At 47.3% G+C, this 22,151-nt stretch overlaps 1 protein-coding gene across 1 annotated transcript in view; it reads right to left on the bottom strand.

Moving 5' to 3' along the window:
• Positions 1-1,135: 1,135 nt before the first annotated feature.
• Positions 1,136-22,151, bottom strand: part of LOC106582226 (E3 ubiquitin-protein ligase SH3RF3) — a 91,104-nt gene continuing 70,088 nt past the window's right edge. The window contains exons 4-9 of the mRNA XM_014165087.3: positions 13,083-13,534; positions 11,279-11,449; positions 10,788-11,008; positions 9,852-10,171; positions 8,291-8,622; positions 1,136-3,186 (exon numbers count right to left, since the gene is read on the bottom strand). Coding sequence (XP_014020562.1) covers positions 3,018-3,186; positions 8,291-8,622; positions 9,852-10,171; positions 10,788-11,008; positions 11,279-11,449; positions 13,083-13,534 — 1,665 coding nt within the window. The 3' untranslated portion in view covers positions 1,136-3,017. The remainder of the gene's footprint in view (positions 3,187-8,290; positions 8,623-9,851; positions 10,172-10,787; positions 11,009-11,278; positions 11,450-13,082; positions 13,535-22,151) is intronic.

Below are 22,151 nucleotides of genomic sequence, written 5' to 3'. Positions count from 1 at the left end.
ACACCTCTCCGCCTACATAAAGTGTTTGTTGGCATGCCAGGCCTCAGCTTCAATCTAAATGCAAATGTAAGGTGATTATTCATGACAGCCTCGCTGTCACACACCTCCACTGGGACAAAGAGAGGAAAGAAGAGGAGAGAGAGTGAAGTGATGGAGTGGAGGTGGGAGGCAGTATGGCTATATAAAGGGTTTGTCATCAGGCAAAGGTGACACAGGTTGGTTTAAAACAAAGGCATTTATTGGGAAAATGCACTTGACATGAAAAACCAACCAAACCACAAGGTCATCAATACGAGACAATGTTTAATGATCACATGGTAGAACGCTGGTCTCGAGTGCAGGGCGACTGGCACCCACGAAATATAAATAATCTGCACAATATATATATTTATATATATCTCTTATTTTCTGTTACAGTAATGTAAAACGTCTCTCATAGTTAGACAGCATGAGATTCTATGCGTAACAAACCCCTTGTAAAGTCTGTAAAGTCTTGTCAGTGGTACAGTACTCACACCAGACAGTCCAGACAAACCAGAAACACAGTCCACCTGAACACACTGATTTATGGGAACTGGGGAGCAGGAATAGCAAGATGGACACTGTGTGGTGTCTGGGTCATGTGGAAGTGCTCTATCTCCAACATGGAGGACTTGTGCATTAGCTCCACAGACACACAGTAGACACAGACAAAAAGACTGGCCTTTTGGGTTCAGGGATACAGCTGGCTCATCTGGAGCTAAGGGTTGTGTCTGGCCTGGACCGAAAAGCTTATCCACAGCAACAACATCAACATGTTTAACTGATACACTCTCTCTCTCTGAGGAAGAGCGGAAAGACTGGGACCTATCCACTCCTTTCACATCAATGACTGTGTGTGGTTGTGTGTGTCGTGGCTGATGGAAAGGTTCTAATCTCATCTGAATCTCTGGGTGTTCTCATCTGTCTGTCACCCAACTCAAGGATTACCCAGACTCCCCTGCATCTGCTACTCCAATCAGAGCCAGATGGTCTCTATCACACACACACACACACACACACACACACACACACACACACACACACACACACACACACACACACACACACACACACACACACACACACACACACACACACACACACACACCACACACATATGCTTTAGGCTGAGACAGTGTGCTGTATGGATGTAGCCTGATCCCATCTGTATGTGTTGTAACCGACTTGTTCTGGCCTTCCCAACTCTGTGTGCTTCACTCTGTCTTCCTAACCTGTAGACTTCTTTACTCTTCTAAACCAGTTGATCCTACTTCTGTTGGGGTACAGTTGTTGTGTGCTTAGTAAATGAGAGAGGAACTGTGTACTTAGCCAATTAGAGAGGACCACCATTGTGTGCTTAACCAATGAAAGAGGAGTACTGTTGTGTGCTTAGCCAATGAAAGAGGAGGTTTGAAGTAGCTTGCCAGAAGTGGGGTATGTTAAAATGAAGACCATTTAGGACTGTTGATGTGCTTTCTTTCCCATGACTGGTATTACCAACTACTGGTCTCTCTTACTCGCACACATGCACGCACACACACGCATGCATACAGACACGCATACACACACACACCGACCAGAAAGAACAGGTATCAGGTTAGCTAGGGTCTTTAGGTGCTTCTGTAACCAGTACGGCCTGTCTCTAACCATACCACACATTCATACGGACACTGATGTTTAAAACAAATACACACTGAAGCAATAGAAAAATACAGTGTGCCGCTCATTGTGCCTTCAATAGTTGCTGGCGCCTCCTGATGATGTCAACATCACTAGTCATTGATGAGGTTGATAAAGGACCTCTGCCATAGCTGTCCTGTGTTGATAAAGGCCCCCGCTCCTATGAGGCTGGTTGGAGCTGGGGTAGCCGTGTGTGCAGAGATGGGCAGTATTTTGTAAATTGTATTACACTGGGCTGGACTACACTCCAATGTACAGTATTTTGTAATAAGATACTTTCGAGAGCTGTAATTTGTATTTCAAAATACAAAATACTTTTCTATACTATTTGTTTATAGCGGTTCACCATCCCCCTTTCACCCTGCATTGGTATCAAAAGTCTGATGGCACTATGGTGTGATAAGAGCGTCTGCTAAATGAACTAAATATAAACGTGTATGTAATAATGGAGTATTATTCTAATGAGCTCTGCCCTGAAACAAGGTTTAGTCTAGAAAGGATACAGCTTTTGTCAAAATATACTTTTCATAGCAGGTTTAATAGAATTAACGTAGCAGGTTAAGAAAATTAGGTTAAGATATATCCCATCTAGACATGACCCTGAAACAAGGCCAATAATAATACCTAGTGTGCTTTGCAGTTCGTTTTGGTGTGTTCATTTTCACATATATACAGCATTTTGGTCATTTAGCAGACACTTATCCAGAGTGACTTACTGTCAGTACATTCAACTAAGGTAGATAATCAACATCAGTCATAGCAAATTAAAAGTTTATGTAACCGTCACTGAGTTTGCAAATGTATTTATGTATTTAAATTACAAAATACATGTATTTTAATTAAATACAAAATACATGTATTTTAATGATATGCATTTGGGGCGGCAGGTAGCCTCGAGGTTAGAGCATTAGGCCAGTGATCAAAAGGTTGCTGGTTTGAATACCGGAGGCGACAAGGTGAAAAAAAATCAGTTGCTGTGCCCTTCAACAAGTCACTTAACCCTAATTGCTCCAGGGGCGCTATACAATGGCGACCCTGGCCGTGACCCCACTCCCTACGGGTGTCTCGGGGGAGTTGGGATATGCCCCCAAAAAACATTTCCATTACACACTTGTGTGTAATAGGACACATATAGGTGCCCCCCAAATTATTATAAAATACAAGTATTTTGTAGTTCATTTTGATACATTAATCTTTTGTAATTGTATTTTGTAATTTTTGCCCATCCCTGCGTGTGTGTGTGTGGTGTGTGTGTGTGTGTGTGTGTGTGTGTGTGTGTGTGTGTGTGTGTGTGTGTGTGTGTGTAGCGGTCCTGTTCAGAAGATCTCTACGAAGCTGCCAGGGAAGAGGCCAGTACGTCCAGTCCTCTGCAGAGTGCCTTTGTACCAGCCATCTTCTCTCTTCTTATGAACAAACACCACGTCTCCCTGTCTCAGCTCGATCTCCGCCTCGCTCTGAGGGGGGTAGGGCACCACCACACGATACCTAGGGAGGGAGGGTTACGGATAATGACCCACTGTGCACAGACGTCAGTTCAACCTCAACCAATTTGGTTGAGTTGTCAACTAATATGAATTCAATGAAAAATCAACAAAACATTTCACCATGACATTGGATTTAGGTTAAAGGTTGGCAGAGATGGGCAGTATTTCTGTTACATGTTTTTGAAATATGTATTTCAATTACTTCTGAGTATTTAGTCATTTGTATTACGCTGGGGTAAACTACACTGTATTATGCTGGGGTGAACTACACTTTTGTAACAAGATCTTTCAAAAAGATGTCATTTGTATTTACAAAATACTTTAAAAAATACTTTCACCCTATATTGGTATCAGAAGTCTGATGGCACCATGGTGTGATTAGAGCATCTGCTAAATTAACTAAACTCGGCAAAAAAGAAACGTCCTCTCACTGTCAACTGCATTTATTTTCAGCAAACTTAACATGTGTAAATATTTGTATGAACATAACAAGATTCAACAACTGAGACATAAACTGAACAAGTTCCACAGACATGTGACTAACAGAAATTGAATAATGTGTCCCTGAACAAAGGGGGGGTCAAAATCAAAAATAACAGTCAGTATCTGGTGTGGCCACCAGCTGCATTAAGTACTGCAGTGCATCTCCTCCTCATGGACTGCACCAGATTTGCCAGTTCTTGCTGTGAAATGTTACTCCACTCTTCCACCAAGGCATCTGCAAGTTCCCGGACATTTCTGGGGGGAATGGCCCTAGCCCTCACCCTCCGATCCAACAGGTCCCAGATGTGCACAATGGGATTGAGATCCTGGCTCTTTGCTGGCCGTGGCAGAACACTGACATTCCTGTCTTGCAGGAAATCATGCACAGAACGAGCAGTATGGCTGGTGGCATTGTCATGCTGGAGGGTCATGTCAGGGTGAGCCTGCAGGAAGGGTACCACATGAGGGAGAAGGATGTCTTCCCTGTAACACACAGCGTTGAGATTGCCTGCAATGACAACAAGCTCAGTCCGATGATGCTGTGACACACCGCCCCAGACCATGACGCATCCTCCACCTCCAAATCGATCCCGCTCCAGAGTACAGGCTTCGGTGTAACGCTCATTCCTTCGAGGATAAACGCGAATCCGACCATCACCCCTGGTGAGACAAAACCGCGACTCGTCAGTGAAGAGCACTTTTTGCCAGCCCTGTCTGGTCCAGCAACGGTGGGTTTGTGCCCATAGGTGACGTTGTTGCTGGTGATGTCTGGTGAGGACCTGCCTTACAACAGGCCTACAAGCCCTCAGTCCAGCCTCTCTCAGCCTATTGCGGACAGTCTGAGCACTGATGGAGGGATTGTGCGTTCCTGGTGTAACTCGGCAGTTGCTGTTGCCATCCTGTACCTGTCCCGCAGGTGTGATGTTCGGATGTACCGATCCTGTGCAGGTGTTGTTACACGTGGTTTGCCACTGCGAGGACGATCAGCTGTCCGTCCTGTCTCCCTGTAGCTCTATCTTAGGCGTCTCACAGTACAGACAATGCAATTTAATGCCCTGGCCACATCTGCAGTCCTCATGCCTCCTTGCAGCATGCCTAAGGCACGTTCACGTAGATGAGCAGAGACCCTGGGCATCTTTCTTTTGGGGAAGTTATTTGGATTTTTACAAATTATCTTTGAAAGACAGGGTCCTGAAAAAGGGACATGTCTTTTTTTGCTGAGTTTACATATAAATGTGTATGTAAAAATTAACAATTGCAAAGGATGCTGAGTATTACTCTAATGAGCTCCGCCCACGAAAGAAGGCCAATGACAATACCCAGTGCGCTTGCAGTTGTTCATGTTCACATATACTGTACATTTACATTTTGGCCATTTAGCAGGATGCTCTTATCCAGAGTGGCAATTCAACTAAGGTAGATAAACAACGACATATCACAGTCATAGCAAGTAAAACGATTCTGTAACCATTGCTGTGAATGTTGTTGCTGTTCGGCCGGCTACTTGAAAATGTATTTTAAAATACAAAATACATGTATTATAATTAAATACTATACTATGCAAAAGTATATAATATTTTATTTGGATACAGTGATCTTTAGGGTATTTTGTAGTTGTATTTAGAAATTGTAATTTATGCCCATCCTTGAAAGTTGGGTGGAAAAAATAGAAAATTGATGACTTTTTGAAAATCCAATCAGTTTTCCACATTGATTCAATGTCATCACGTAAACATTTTTAGTTGAAATGACGTGGAAACAAAGTTGATTCAACCAGTTTTTGACCAGTGGGGATGCATTGTAACTCATATGCGAACACATGCACACACACACACACACACACACACGGGGAAGTGATATACAGTGCCTTGCGAAAGTATTCGGCCCCCTTGAACTTTTCGACCTTTTGCCACATTTCAGGCTTCAAACATAAAGATATAAAACTGTAATTTTTTTGTGAAGAATCAACAACAAGTGGGACAAAATCATGAAGCGGAACGAAATTTATTGGATATTTCAAACTTTTTTAACAAATAAAAAACTGAAAAATTGGGCGTGCAAAATTATTCAGCCCCCTTAAGTTAATACTTTGTGCGCCACCTTTTGCTGCGATTACAGCTGTAAGTCGCTTGGGGTATGTCTCTATCAGTTTTGCACATCGAGAGACTGACATTTCTTCCCATTCCTCCTTGCAAAACAGCTCGAGCTCAGTGAGGTTGGATGGAGAGCGTTTGTGAACAGCAGTTTTCAGTTCTTTCCACAGATTCTCGATTGGATTCAGGTCTGGACTTTGACTCGGCCATTCTAACACCTGGATATGTTTATTTGTGAACCATTCCATTGTAGATTTTGCTTTATGTTTTGGATCATTGTCTTGTTGGAAGACAAATCTCCGTCCCAGTCTCAGGTCTTTTGCAGACTCCATCAGGTTTTCTTCCAGAATGGTCCTGTATTTGGCTCCATCCATCTTCCCATCAATTTTAACCATCTTCCCTGCCCCTGCTGAAGAAAAGCAGGCCCAAACCATGATGCTGCCACCACCATGTTTGACAGTGGGGATGGTGTGTTCAGGGTGATGAGCTGTGTTGCTTTTACGCCAAACATAACGTTTTGCATTGTTGCCGAAAAGTTCGATTTTGGTTTCTTCTGACCAGAGCACCTTCTTCCACATGTTTGGTGTGTCTCCCAGGTGGCTAGTGGCAAACTTTAAATGACACTTTTTATGGATATCTTTAAGAAATGGCTTTCTTCTTGCCACTCTTCCATAAAGGCCAGATTTGTGCAGTATACGACTGATTGTTGTCCTATGGACAGAGTCTCCCACCTCAGCTGTAGATCTCTGCAGTTCATCCAGAGTGATCATGGGCCTCTTGGCTGCATCTCTGATCAGTCTTCTCCTTGTATGAGCTGAAAGTTTAGAGGGACGGCCGGGTCTTCGTAGATTTGCAGTGGTCTGATACTCCTTCCATTTCAATATTATCGCTTGCACAGTGCTCCTTGGGATGTTTAAAGCTTGGGAAATCTTTTTGTATCCAAATCCGGCTTTAAACTTCTCCACAACAGTATCTCGGACCTGCCTGGTATGTTCCTTGTTCTTCATGATGCTCTCTGCGCTTTAAACGGACCTCTGAGACTATCACAGAGCAGGTGCATTTATACGGAGACTTGATTACACACAGGTGGATTCTATTTATCATCATTAGTCATTTAGGTCAACATTGGATCATTCAGAGATCCTCACTGAACTTCTGGAGAGAGTTTGCTGCACTGAAAGTAAAGGGGCTGAATAATTTTGCACGGCCAATTTTTCAGTTTTTTATTTGTTAAAAAAGTTTTAAATATCCAATAAATTTCGTTCCACTTCATAATTGTGTCCCACTTGTTGTTGATTCTTCACAAAAAATTACAGTTTTATATCTTTATGTTTGAAGCCTGAAATGTGGCAAAAGGTCGAAAAGTTCAAGGGGGCCGAATACTTTCGCAAGGCACTGTATGCTGCTACTCAGGTCATCATCATTCAGCAGTCTTGTATATAAATGCTTCACACAGATTTATACGTGCTTGAAACATGAGGTCGAAGCAGTGTGTGTTTTAATGTTTGTTTGTGTGTGTGTGGTGTGTGTGTGTGTGTGTGTGTGTGTGTGTGTGTGTGTGTGTGTGTGTGTGTGTGTGTGTGTGTGTGTGTGTGTGGGTGTGTGTGTGCGTGCGTGCGTGCGTGCATCTGTGTGACGCGGTTGCTCTCAGAGAAAAAAGAGGGCACTATTAGCTCTGACACACACCGATGGGGATAGGAGAAGAATGATGATCAGTTATTCCTGGTGCTGCAGTGGCGTAGAGTCGTAGCATACAGCTACGGTGGATGTTTGAGGGTGTGTGTATGAGTGTGTAACCATAGCCGCGGGAAGTAGGTTGCTGCATTTTCTCCGCTGACGGGGGGACGGGGGCGGTGCAGAATGAAACCGTTTTTTCACTACAGACGGCTATATCGGTCCGTTAATACTGGACTAGTAAAGGCCCAGTGCACTGCTTTTGTGAAAAAGCATATTTATTTATATATATTTTTATTCTGATTTGTCAGGGAGTGGTGCAGCACCCTCAGCACCCCTACTTCCCGCGGCTATGTGAGTAGTTACAGTGTGTGTTTACCTCTCTGGACAGGGTGTGTGTTTACCTCTCTGGACAGGGTGTGTGTTTACCTCTCTGGACAGGGTGTGTGTTTACCTCTCTCTGGACAGGGTGTGTGTTTACCTCTCTCTGGACAGGGTGTGTGTTTACCTCTCTCTGGACAGGGTGTGTGTTTACCTCTCTCTGGACAGGGTGTGTTTACCCCTCTCTGGACAGGGTGTGTGTTTACCTCTCTCTGGACAGGGTGTGTTTACCTCTCTCTGGACAGGGTGTGTGTTTACCTCTCTCTGGACAGGGTGTGTGTTTACCTCTCTCTGGACAGGGTGTGTGTTTACCTCTCTCTGGACAGGGTGTGTGTTTACCTCTCTCTGGACAGGGTGTGTGTTTACCTCTCTCTGGACAGGGTGTGTGTTTACCTCTCTCTGGACAGGGTGTGTGTTTACCTCTCTCTGGACAGGGTGTGTGTTTACCTCTCTCTGGACAGGGTGTGTGTTTACCTCTCTCTGGACAGTGGTTTGGGTTCAGGCCGGAGAGCTAGCAGTGCGTTCCCGGGGCGGGTCATCGGTGGCGACCGGGGGAAGTTGAGATCGAGGGATCCTGACTTTCTGTTCAGCAGCTCTAACCCCATTGCCCCCGCCATCTCACTCTCGATTGGACAAGACCCGGCACGCCCCTGGGCATCCATTGGACAGGAGCCAGAGCGGGTGTGATGTGGGAGGACGGCACCTGACAGGGGGAGGGTTGGGGGGGAGGACGGGGGAGAATGAGATGCCTTTTTCTTGGCCGCGGCTCCAGAGAGAAGCTTTAGCAGACCTCCTTTCTTCTCCTTCTGTGGACACAGATAACAAGACAGAGAAGAGAATGGGGATGAAAACATTTGCAGTCTCTTCTATAGATTTACAGTTTTATATTTCTGGCAGTATCCCTCCTGGTCTCAGAGACAGTTAACCAGCAGTATCGTCCTGATGTAACAATGACACCTCCAGTTGGCCAGTACAGTATCTTTTTGAGATCTGAGTGTAGTTCTCTAACCATCCACTAGAGGGCAGCACATATACAGCAGATAGTTTAGTCTCGATGTGTCAGGGGGAACTTTAGTCTCAGTGTGTGTGTGTGTGTGTGTGTGTGTGTGTGTGTGTGTGTGTGTGGTGTGTGTGTGTGTGTGTGTGTGTGTGCATCTTTGGGGTTGAGATGTGAGTCAGAGCCAATTATCAGCGCATAATCAGCATGGAAGCATCTGTCTGACAGCACAGCAGGCCTCATAACACACACACACACACACACACACACACACACACACACACACACACACACACACACACACACACACACACACACACACACACACACACACACACACACACACACACACACCCCCACACACACACACACACACACCACAAACCTGTAACTTAATCAGACAGCAAACTCCAACTCATAATAAGCCAATGCATGTGGGGAATTAATGGTTAGGAAAGCTAGGAGGTTAAATGCTATGAGACTAAATACTATAGTTAATCCATCACAGCTCATAGTCAATGACTGTTTATCATGGTCCTTCCCTAGTCTATTTGTCCTATTGTCACCAACTGTCTCATCTAGTGTCTGTGAAGCCAGTCAACACCAGAGCAGATAGGCTCCTCTCTCTCAGACAACTCTACCATCCATCACTGTCACCATGGACCCAGCTTTAATACACCCATCAAGACGAAGAACAACACGCAGAGACAGCCCTGTCACACTGATAGTCTGTCTGTCTGGCGTTGGAGGATTCTGCACCATGTCCAGGTGCAAGCCACTTCCCCTCAACACCACTTCCCCTAGCTATGCTTTTAATATTCCCTGACTATATCCTCCTGACTATGGCATCATGTTGAGGGATTTTAAGGCAGTGTGATGTGGGAACCAGACTCTGCTGTGAGTTTAGATAAAGGGAGGTAGTGGTGAGGTGAGAGAGAGAGAGAGAGAGAGAGAGAGAGATGGTAAGAGAGAGAGCAAGGAGAGAGAGAAGAGATGAGAAGCAACACCCTAGGAGAAGGAACACCCTAGGAGACTCACCTTCTCTGGTTTTGGGGCGTTGCTGTGGGAGGGGCCAGGCGAGGATGGTTGGAAGGGATTGGTTGATTCTCCGTTGAGTAGGGCAGCACTGGCGTTGGGAGGGGTGAGGCAGGAGAGAGGGGAGGAAAGTGGGATGAGGGGCGAAGAGAGGCCGGAGAGAGGGCGCGAAGCAGGGGAGGAGAGGGGGGAAGGGCCGGGGGACACCATGGACATTGGGCGAGCAGATTGGCCAGCGGAGCGCGACGGGGAGGATTTCTGAGGTCGGAGAGGAGAGACAGTGGGTGTGGGATGCTCTGGGCTGCTGGAGGGCGGGCTGTGGACTGAACACACACATTACACACTGTTACATACTATATTACACAGCACACTGTAGTCATCTTACTGTTACAAGACACCATCTGCTTCCTGTTTGTGCTGTCATCATATTATATATAAATATATATTTTATTGTCACACCAGATAGGTGCAGTGAAATGTGTTATTTTGCAGGGTTAGCCATAGTAGTACGGCGCCCCTGGAGAAAATTAGGGTTAAGTGCCTTCCGATTTTTCACCTTGTCAGCTCAGGTATTCAAACCAGCGACCTTTGGGTTACTGCCCCAACGGCCTAATCGCTAGGCTACCTGCCGCCCCAATACGACATCTGACTGCCAATAGAGAGGAATACATGACACATGTGACCAAACTACCATAGTCTACCTATGGTCATACTTTATTTTGTAATGGATAACAGGTGTGTGTGTGTGTGTGTGTGTGTGTGTGTGTGTGTGTGTAAGACAGAGACAAAGAGAGAGGCTCCCAGGAGAAACTTTAAATACCATCACAGAGAGAGGGAAGGAAGGAGGGAGGCAAGGAGGGAGAGAGAGGCCAGATATAAGAGCTGGATCAAATGTAGGAAATGACAGATCTAGAACCTGAATAATCTCTGTGTACTCACCCAGTTGCATGGCAGAGCGGGTCTGGTTAACTGTTTGTTGTCCAAAGCGAAGGCAGTTCTTCAGCTGAGCAGCGGCAGACTGGGGGGAAGAGGGAGGAGGGGAGGGACGAGAGGAGGGGCCGGCGGAGGAGGGGGAGGCTGCCTTACTCCCCTGTCCCACCCCTCCAACGTCCTGCCCCGAGAGACAGGAGCTCTGAGAACCACCCACCGCAAACGGAGCTCTGCAGAGAGAGTGAGAAAGAGAGAGAGCACGAGTGGGAGAAGGGTTTGGGAGAGGGGGAGAGCAAGTAAGAGAGGAGAGATTCAATGCTTCCAGTCCTGTTAGACTAGTGACCAAGATACTATTGATATCCCCTATTACACTACCATCAACATGCTGCTTATCGTCCGCCTGTCACGCAAACAGAGTTATGTGTTTGAAAGGGTGTGTGTGAGAGGGAGAAAGAGAGTATTTGCGTGAGAAAATGTGTGTGAGTGTGTGTGTGTCTCACCTGGACACGGGTGTGACGTAGTTTCCAGGGAAGACTCCTGAAGCAGCGGTACGTAGAGAGGTTCCTTTAAACCACCCGTCCTGACACTTCTCTGTGACGCGGTACATCTCTCCTTTCCTCAGCTCCAACTCATCTGCCTTCTGGGACTTATACGCATACAGGGCCAGGTAGCTGGGATACACAGAGACGTCATTTAGGATCATATGACTGAACAAATGACTGGTATTATTTTAATATGGACAAACAACTATGTAATAAAATACAACCACATAAAAGGTGAGATTCTGTGCATGTCTCATGTGCATTATTTGATCTCATATCCAGTTTGCTGGAATAAAGAACAATATTTTGGGGAGATTCACTGTCCAAATACTGTTGGAGGGTACGACTGAATATATGTTTGATATCTGAATGTACATGTCTGAATTTATGTCTGAATATACACTATATGACCAAAAGTATGTGAACACCTGCTCGTCGAACATCTCATTCCAAAATCATGGCCATTAATATCGAGTTGGTCCCCCCTTTGCTGCTATAACAGCCTCCAATCTTCTGGGAAGGGTTTCCACTAGATGTTGGAACATTGCTGCAGGGACTTGCTTCCATTCAGCCACAATAGCATTAGTGAGGTTAGGCACTGATTTTGGGCAATTGGGCCTGGCTCACAGTCGGTGTTCCAATTCATCCCAAAGGTGTTCAATGGGGTTGAGGTCAGGGCTCTGTGCAGGCCAGTCAAGATCTTCCACACCGATCTTGACAAACCACTTCTGTATGGACCTCACTTTGTGCATGGGGCATTGTCATGCTGAAACAGGAAAGGGCTTTGCCCAAACTGTTGCCACAAAGTTGGAAGCACAGAATCATCTAGAATGTCATTGTATGCTGTAGCGTTAAGTTTTCCCTTCACTGGAACTAAGGGTCCTAGCCCGAACCATGAAAAACAGCCCCAGACCATTATTCCTCCTCCACCACACTTTACAGTTGGCATTATGCACTTGGGCAGGTAGCGTTCTCCTGGCAACCGCCAAACCCAGATTCGTCCGTCGGACTGCCAGATGGTGACGTGTGATTCATCACTTCAGAGAACGTGTTTTCACTGCTCCAGAGTCCAATGGTGGCAGGCTTTACACTGACGCTTGGCATTGCGCATGGTGATCTTAGGCTTGTGTGCAGCTGCTCAACCATGGAAACACATTTCATGGTTGGTTGAGAGAATGCCAAGAGTGTGCAAAGCTGTCAACAATGCAAAGGGTGGCTACTTTGAAGAATCTCAAAAATAAAATATATTTTGATTTGTTTTACACTTTTTTGGTTATTACATGATTCCATATGTGTTATTTCATAGTTTTGATGTCTTCACTATTATTTTACGATGTAGAAAATAGTAAAAATAAAGAAAAATCCTTGAATGAGTAGGTGTGTCCAAACTTTTGACTGGTAGTGTATGTCTGAAGAATAGTAGGAGGGGAGAGTAAGCAGGTCTCCATGCACTGCCTCTGGGTTACTATGGTAACTAGGGGATGTTTTCCCATAGCAACAGGGCAGGTTGCCGGTCAGAGATGGAAGTGTCCGACCTCATTAGCGGGACAACCCGCTCTGGATAGTGTGTGTTTGTGTGCGTGCACGCACGTCCAGGAAGATATGGTAGTAGATGCAACAGAATCTTTATATTCCACTCAGCTTCTGTTTCACCTCATAGACAGGACAGCAGCTCAGAGAAAACAGACAGCCTTGCTAGTCAACTCATTTACCTATAGATTTACCAGTTAGTGAACCATGCCTGTGTGATGAGTAAACTTACATGTTGAGTGGTAGTTGGACCTTGGCTTGAGCCAGCAGTTCTGAGGTGACTGAAGCCATTCTGGGAGGAACCAGAACTCCTACTGAGGAGGGGGCGGGACCGGGGGGAGAGTCCTGTATCCGTGCAGCAGCCCTGGGGTCAGAGGAGCTGATGAGGACAGGGTGGGAGATCTCCATGCTGTGTCTGTTGTTGAGCTGGGCTGTCCGCTGTGTCACACTCAGAGCTGTAAACGAGTGGCGCTTCTTAGCGTTTTTCTTCCCCTCTCCTCCTCTTCTCTCCTCCTCTTGCCTCTGGAGGGCACCATCGCCGCTTCCTGCAGAGGATGGGTCAGGGGAGGGGCCAGGGGAGCAGGGACCCAATGGGAGGCCGGGAGACGGGTCAAAGCTGGGGCCAGGGACGGGATTGGATGTCGGCTTGTCAATCTCCATCAACTGTTTGGCTGTTTCATTTAGCTAAAGTGGGGAGGAGATGAGAGGAAAGGAGACGAGAGGATAAGAGAGGAAAAGAGACGAAAGGAGACGAGAGGAGAGGGAAGGATGAGATCCAGATCCATGAATTGAATTGCTTTAGACTGCTTTACTACACACTGCTGGCTCTCAGAGCACGCCTTCTCCTGTTGGCAGAACTTCAAACCAGACAAAAAAGATCACACACACCCCACACTCTGGGGAGAATCTATGTACTTAGTGAAAGAGGAGGAGAGAACAACGTTTGTAATGCAGCTCATATCTGACAGGATGAGAGTAAATCTTGTAGTCTGTTCTTGCTAGTCAGATAACCCCCACACACTGAATCTACCCAGCAACAACACTACTCACGCTCCCTCACAGACGGATGCTCAGTCTCACAGTCACAGTCACAACACAGAGAGAGCAGATCCTCTCAGTCCACACACACATTGTCACCATGTTGAACTCAGGGGACGCTTTCTGCTGCATTACATCAATATCACCTCCGCTCAACACACTCCTTTGTTGGAGAGGATTCCTTGGAGAGAATAGTGCGCGTGTGCGTTCATACATGCACGTGTGAGTATAGACTGTATGGGGCAGGACAGAGTGGATCTGTCAAAGTGTGTGAGTATAGACTGTATGGGGCAGGACAGAGTGGATCTGTCTCAGTGTGTGAGTAAAGACTGTAGAGGGCAGGACAGAGTGGATCTGTCTCAGTGTGTGAGTATAGACTGTATGGGGCAGGACAGAGTGGATCTGTCTCAGTGTGTGAGTATAGACTGTATGGGGCAGGACAGAGTGGATCTGTCTCAGTGTGTCAGTATAGACTGTAGGGGGCAGGACAGAGTGGATCTGTCTCAGTGTGTGAGTAGAGACTGTATGGGGCAGGACAGAGTGGATCTGTCTCAGTGTGTGAGTATAGACTGTAGAGGGCAGGACAGAGTGGATCTGTCTCAGTGTGTGAGTATAGACTGTATGGGGCAGGACAGAGTGGATCTGTCTCAGTGTGTGAGTATAGACTGTAGAGGGCAGGACAGAGTGGATCTGTCTCAGTGTGTGAGTATAGACTGTATGGGGCAGGACAGAGTGGATCTGTCTCAGTGTGTGAGTATAGACTGTAGAGGGCAGGACAGAGTGGATCTGTCTCAGTGTGTGAGTATAGACTGTAGAGGGCAGGACAGAGTGGATCTGTCTCAGTGTGTGAGTATAGACTGTATGGGGCAGGACAGAGTGGATCAGTCTCAGTGTGTAAGTATAGACTGTATGGGGCAGGACAGAGTGGATCTGTCTCAGTGTGTGTATAGACTGTAGAGGGCAGGACAGAGTGGATCTGTCTCAGTGTGTGAGTATAGACTGTATGGGGCAGGACAGAGTGGATCTGTCTCAGTGTGTGAGTATAGACTGTAGAGGGCAGGACAGAGTGGATCTGTCTCAGTGTGTGAGTATAGACTGTATGGGGCAGGACAGAGTGGATCAGTCTCAGTGTGTGAGTAAAGACTGTAGAGGGCAGGACAGAGTGGATCTGTCTCAGTGTGTGAGTATAGACTGTATGGGGCAGGACAGAGTGGATCTGTCTCAGTGTGTGAGTATAGACTGTATGGGGCAGGACAGAGTGGATCTGTCTCAGTGTGTCAGTATAGACTGTAGGGGGCAGGACAGAGTGGATCTGTCTCAGTGTGTGAGTAGAGACTGTATGGGGCAGGACAGAGTGGATCTGTCTCAGTGTGTGAGTATAGACTGTAGAGGGCAGGACAGAGTGGATCTGTCTCAGTGTGTGAGTATAGACTGTATGGGGCAGGACAGAGTGGATCTGTCTCAGTGTGTGAGTATAGACTGTAGAGGGCAGGACAGAGTGGATCTGTCTCAGTGTGTGAGTATAGACTGTATGGGGCAGGACAGAGTGGATCTGTCTCAGTGTGTGAGTATAGACTGTAGAGGGCAGGACAGAGTGGATCTGTCTCAGTGTGTGAGTATAGACTGTAGAGGGCAGGACAGAGTGGATCTGTCTCAGTGTGTGAGTATAGACTGTATGGGGCAGGACAGAGTGGATCAGTCTCAGTGTGTAAGTATAGACTGTATGGGGCAGGACAGAGTGGATCTGTCTCAGTGTGTGTATAGACTGTAGAGGGCAGGACAGAGTGGATCTGTCTCAGTGTGTGAGTATAGACTGTATGGGGCAGGACAGAGTGGATCTGTCTCAGTGTGTGAGTATAGACTGTAGAGGGCAGGACAGAGTGGATCTGTCTCAGTGTGTGAGTATAGACTGTATGGGGCAGGACAGAGTGGATCAGTCTCAGTGTGTAAGTATAGACTGTAGAAGGCAGGACAGAGTGGAACTGTCTCAGTGTGTGAGTATAGACTGTAGAGGGCAGGACAGAGTGGATCTGTCTCAGTGTGTGAGTATAGACTGAAGAAGGCAGGACAGAGTGGATCTGTCTCAGTGTGTGAGTATAGACTGTATGGGGCAGGACAGAGTGGATCTGTCTCAGTGTGTGAGTATAGACTGTATGGAGCAGTACAGAGTGGATCTGTCTCAGTGCATGAGTATAGACTGTATGGGGCAGGACAGAGTGGATCAGTCTCAGTGTGTAAGTATAGACTGTATGGGGCAGGACAGAGTGGATCTGTCTCAGTGTGTGTATAGACTGTAGAGGGCAGGACAGAGTGGATCTGTCTCAGTGTGTGAGTATAGACTGTATGGGGCAGGACAGAGTGGATCTGTCTCAGTGTGTGAGTATAGACTGTAGAAGGCAGGACAGAGTGGATCTGTCTAGTGTGTGAGTATAGACTGTAGAGGGCAGGACAGAGTGGATCTGTCTCAGTGTGTGAGTATAGACTGTATGGGGCAGGACAGAGTGGATCTGTCTCAGTGTGTGAGTATAGACTGTAGGGGGCAGGACAGAGTGGATCTGTCTCAGTGTGTGAGTATAGACTGTATGGGGCAGGACAGAGTGGATCTGTCTCAGTGTGTGAGTATAGACTGTAGAGGGCAGGACAGAGTGGATCTGTCTCAGTGTGTGAGTATAGACTGTATGGGGCAGGACAGAGTGGATCTGTCTCAGTGTGTGAGTATAGACTGTAGAGGGCAGGACAGAGTGGATCTGTCTCAGTGTGTGAGTATAGACTGTAGAGGGCAGGACAGAGTGGATCTGTCTCAGTGTGTGAGTATAGACTGTATGGGGCAGGACAGAGTGGATCTGTCTCAGTGTGTGAGTATAGACTGTAGAGGGCAGGACAGAGTGGATCTGTCTCAGTGTGTGAGTATAGACTGTATGGGGCAGGACAGAGTGGATCAGTCTCAGTGTGTAAGTATAGAGTGTATGGGGCAGGACAGAGTGGATCTGTCTCAGTGTGTGTATAGACTGTAGAGGGCAGGACAGAGTGGATCTGTCTCAGTGTGTGAGTATAGACTGTATGGGGCAGGACAGAGTGGATCTGTCTCAGTGTGTGAGTATAGACTGTAGAGGGCAGGACAGAGTGGATCTGTCTCAGTGTGTGAGTATAGACTGTATGGGGCAGGACAGAGTGGATCAGTCTCAGTGTGTAAGTATAGACTGTATGGGGCAGGACAGAGTGGATCTGTCTCAGTGTGTGTATAGACTGTAGAGGGCAGGAAATAGTGGATCTATCTCAGTGTGTGAGTATAGACTCTATGGGGCAGGACAGAGTGGATCTGTCTCAGTGTGTGAGTATAGACTGTAGGGGGCAGGACAGAGTGGATCTGTCTCAGTGTGTGAGTATAGACTGTATGGGGCAGGACAGAGTGGATCTGTCTCAGTGTGTGAGTATAGACTGTAGAGGGCAGGACAGAGTGGATCTGTCTCAGTGTGTGAGTATAGACTGTATGGGGCAGGACAGAGTGGATCAGTCTCAGTGTGTAAGTATAGACTGTATGGGGCAGGACAGAGTGGATCTGTCTCAGTGTGTGTATAGACTGTAGAGGGCAGGACAGAGTGGATCTGTCTCAGTGTGTGAGTATAGACTGTATGGGGCAGGACAGAGTGGATCTGTCTCAGTGTGTGAGTATAGACTGTAGAAGGCAGGACAGAGTGGATCTGTCTAGTGTGTGAGTATAGACTGTAGAGGGCAGGACAGAGTGGATCTGTCTCAGTGTGTGAGTATAGACTGTATGGGGCAGGACAGAGTGGATCTGTCTCAGTGTGTGAGTATAGACTGTAGGGGGCAGGACAGAGTGGATCTGTCTCAGTGTGTGAGTATAGACTGTATGGGGCAGGACAGAGTGGATCTGTCTCAGTGTGTGAGTATAGACTGTAGAGGGCAGGACAGAGTGGATCTGTCTCAGTGTGTGAGTATAGACTGTATGGGGCAGGACAGAGTGGATCTGTCTCAGTGTGTGAGTATAGACTGTAGAGGGCAGGACAGAGTGGATCTGTCTCAGTGTGTGAGTATAGACTGTAGAGGGCAGGACAGAGTGGATCTGTCTCAGTGTGTGAGTATAGACTGTATGGGGCAGGACAGAGTGGATCTGTCTCAGTGTGTGAGTATAGACTGTAGAGGGCAGGACAGAGTGGATCTGTCTCAGTGTGTGAGTATAGACTGTATGGGGCAGGACAGAGTGGATCAGTCTCAGTGTGTAAGTATAGACTGTATGGGGCAGGACAGAGTGGATCTGTCTCAGTGTGTGTATAGACTGTAGAGGGCAGGACAGAGTGGATCTGTCTCAGTGTGTGAGTATAGACTGTATGGGGCAGGACAGAGTGGATCTGTCTCAGTGTGTGAGTATAGACTGTAGAGGGCAGGACAGAGTGGATCTGTCTCAGTGTGTGAGTATAGACTGTATGGGGCAGGACAGAGTGGATCAGTCTCAGTGTGTAAGTATAGACTGTATGGGGCAGGACAGAGTGGATCTGTCTCAGTGTGTGAGTATAGACTGTAGAGGGCAGGACAGAGTGGATCTGTCTCAGTGTGTGAGTATAGACTGTATGGGGCAGGACAGAGTGGATCTGTCTCAGTGTGTGAGTATAGACTGTAGAGGGCAGGACAGAGTGGATCTGTCTCAGTGTGTGAGTATAGACTGTATGGGGCAGGACAGAGTGGATCTGTCTCAGTGTGTGAGTATAGACTGTAGAGGGCAGGACAGAGTGGATCTGTCTCAGTGTGTGAGTATAGACTGTATGGGGCAGGACAGAGTGGATCCAGAGTGGATCTGTCTCAGTGTGTGAGTATAGACTGTATGGGGCAGGACAGAGTGGATCAGTCTCAGTGTGTAAGTATAGACTGTATGGGGCAGGACAGAGTGGATCTGTCTCAGTGTGTGTATAGACTGTAGAGGGCAGGACAGAGTGGATCTGTCTCAGTGTGTGAGTATAGACTGTATGGGGCAGGACAGAGTGGATCTGTCTCAGTGTGTGAGTATAGACTGTAGAGGGCAGGACAGAGTGGATCTGTCTCAGTGTGTGAGTATAGACTGTATGGGGCAGGACAGAGTGGATCAGTCTCAGTGTGTAAGTATAGACTGTAGAAGGCAGGACAGAGTGGAACTGTCTCAGTGTGTGAGTATAGACTGTAGAGGGCAGGACAGAGTGGATCTGTCTCAGTGTGTGAGTATAGACTGAAGAAGGCAGGACAGAGTGGATCTGTCTCAGTGTGTGAGTATAGACTGTATGGGGCAGGACAGAGTGGATCTGTCTCAGTGTGTGAGTATAGACTGTATGGAGCAGTACAGAGTGGATCTGTCTCAGTGCATGAGTATAGACTGTATGGGGCAGGACAGAGTGGATCAGTCTCAGTGTGTAAGTATAGACTGTATGGGGCAGGACAGAGTGGATCTGTCTCAGTGTGTGTATAGACTGTAGAGGGCAGGACAGAGTGGATCTGTCTCAGTGTGTGAGTATAGACTGTATGGGGCAGGACAGAGTGGATCTGTCTCAGTGTGTGAGTATAGACTGTAGAAGGCAGGACAGAGTGGATCTGTCTAGTGTGTGAGTATAGACTGTAGAGGGCAGGACAGAGTGGATCTGTCTCAGTGTGTGAGTATAGACTGTATGGGGCAGGACAGAGTGGATCTGTCTCAGTGTGTGAGTATAGACTGTAGGGGGCAGGACAGAGTGGATCTGTCTCAGTGTGTGAGTATAGACTGTATGGGGCAGGACAGAGTGGATCTGTCTCAGTGTGTGAGTATAGACTGTAGAGGGCAGGACAGAGTGGATCTGTCTCAGTGTGTGAGTATAGACTGTATGGGGCAGGACAGAGTGGATCTGTCTCAGTGTGTGAGTATAGACTGTAGAGGGCAGGACAGAGTGGATCTGTCTCAGTGTGTGAGTATAGACTGTAGAGGGCAGGACAGAGTGGATCTGTCTCAGTGTGTGAGTATAGACTGTATGGGGCAGGACAGAGTGGATCTGTCTCAGTGTGTGAGTATAGACTGTAGAGGGCAGGACAGAGTGGATCTGTCTCAGTGTGTGAGTATAGACTGTAGAGGGCAGGACAGAGTGGATCTGTCTCAGTGTGTGAGTATAGACTGTATGGGGCAGGACAGAGTGGATCTGTCTCAGTGTGTGAGTATAGACTGTAGGGGGCAGGACAGAGTGGATCTGTCTCAGTGTGTGAGTATAGACTGTATGGGGCAGGACAGAGTGGATCTGTCTCAGTGTGTGAGTATAGACTGTAGAGGGCAGGACAGAGTGGATCTGTCTCAGTGTGTGAGTATAGACTGTATGGGGCAGGACAGAGTGGATCTGTCTCAGTGTGTGAGTATAGACTGTAGAGGGCAGGACAGAGTGGATCTGTCTCAGTGTGTGAGTATAGACTGTAGAGGGCAGGACAGAGTGGATCTGTCTCAGTGTGTGAGTATAGACTGTATGGGGCAGGACAGAGTGGATCTGTCTCAGTGTGTGAGTATAGACTGTAGAGGGCAGGACAGAGTGGATCTGTCTCAGTGTGTGAGTATAGACTGTATGGGGCAGGACAGAGTGGATCAGTCTCAGTGTGTAAGTATAGACTGTATGGGGCAGGACAGAGTGGATCTGTCTCAGTGTGTGTATAGACTGTAGAGGGCAGGACAGAGTGGATCTGTCTCAGTGTGTGAGTATAGACTGTATGGGGCAGGACAGAGTGGATCTGTCTCAGTGTGTGAGTATAGACTGTAGAGGGCAGGACAGAGTGGATCTGTCTCAGTGTGTGAGTATAGACTGTATGGGGCAGGACAGAGTGGATCAGTCTCAGTGTGTAAGTATAGACTGTATGGGGCAGGACAGAGTGGATCTGTCTCAGTGTGTGTATAGACTGTAGAGGGCAGGAAATAGTGGATCTATCTCAGTGTGTGAGTATAGACTCTATGGGGCAGGACAGAGTGGATCTGTCTCAGTGTGTGAGTATAGACTGTAGGGGGCAGGACAGAGTGGATCTGTCTCAGTGTGTGAGTATAGACTGTATGGGGCAGGACAGAGTGGATCTGTCTCAGTGTGTGAGTATAGACTGGCAGGACAGAGTGGATCTGTCTCAGTGTGTGAGTATAGACTGTAGAGGCAGGACAGAGTGGATCTGTCTCAGTGTGTGAGTATAGACTGTAGAAGGCACGACAGAGTGGATCTGTCTAGTGTGTGAGTATTGACTGTAGAGGGCAGGACAGAGTGGATCTGTCTCAGTGTGTGAGTATAGACTGTATGGGGCAGGACAGAGTGGATCTGTCTCAGTGTGTGAGTATAGACTGTATGGGGCAGGACAGAGTGGATCAGTCTCAGTGTGTAAGTATAGACTGTATGGGGCAGGACAGAGTGGATCTGTCTCAGTGTGTGTATAGACTGTAGAGGGCAGGACAGAGTGGATCTGTCTCAGTGTGTGAGTATAGACTGTATGGGGCAGGACAGAGTGGATCTGTCTCAGTGTGTGAGTATAGACTGTAGAAGGCAGGACAGAGTGGATCTGTCTAGTGTGTGAGTATAGACTGTAGAGGGCAGGACAGAGTGGATCTGTCTCAGTGTGTGAGTATAGACTGTATGGGGCAGGACAGAGTGGATCTGTCTCAGTGTGTGAGTATAGACTGTAGGGGGCAGGACAGAGTGGATCTGTCTCAGTGTGTGAGTATAGACTGTATGGGGCAGGACAGAGTGGATCTGTCTCAGTGTGTGAGTATAGACTGTAGAGGGCAGGACAGAGTGGATCTGTCTCAGTGTGTGAGTATAGACTGTATGGGGCAGGACAGAGTGGATCTGTCTCAGTGTGTGAGTATAGACTGTAGAGGGCAGGACAGAGTGGATCTGTCTCAGTGTGTGAGTATAGACTGTAGAGGGCAGGACAGAGTGGATCTGTCTCAGTGTGTGAGTATAGACTGTATGGGGCAGGACAGAGTGGATCTGTCTCAGTGTGTGAGTATAGACTGTAGAGGGCAGGACAGAGTGGATCTGTCTCAGTGTGTGAGTATAGACTGTATGGGGCAGGACAGAGTGGATCAGTCTCAGTGTGTAAGTATAGACTGTATGGGGCAGGACAGAGTGGATCTGTCTCAGTGTGTGTATAGACTGTAGAGGGCAGGACAGAGTGGATCTGTCTCAGTGTGTGAGTATAGACTGTATGGGGCAGGACAGAGTGGATCTGTCTCAGTGTGTGAGTATAGACTGTAGAGGGCAGGACAGAGTGGATCTGTCTCAGTGTGTGA

This window comes from Salmo salar, chromosome 21 (assembly GCF_965601325.2).
Source record: "Salmo salar chromosome 21, fSalSal1, whole genome shotgun sequence".
NCBI lineage: Eukaryota > Metazoa > Chordata > Actinopteri > Salmoniformes > Salmonidae > Salmo > Salmo salar.
Note: the sequence above shows the minus strand (reverse complement) of the source record. Positions and strands in the feature narration are given on the sequence as shown.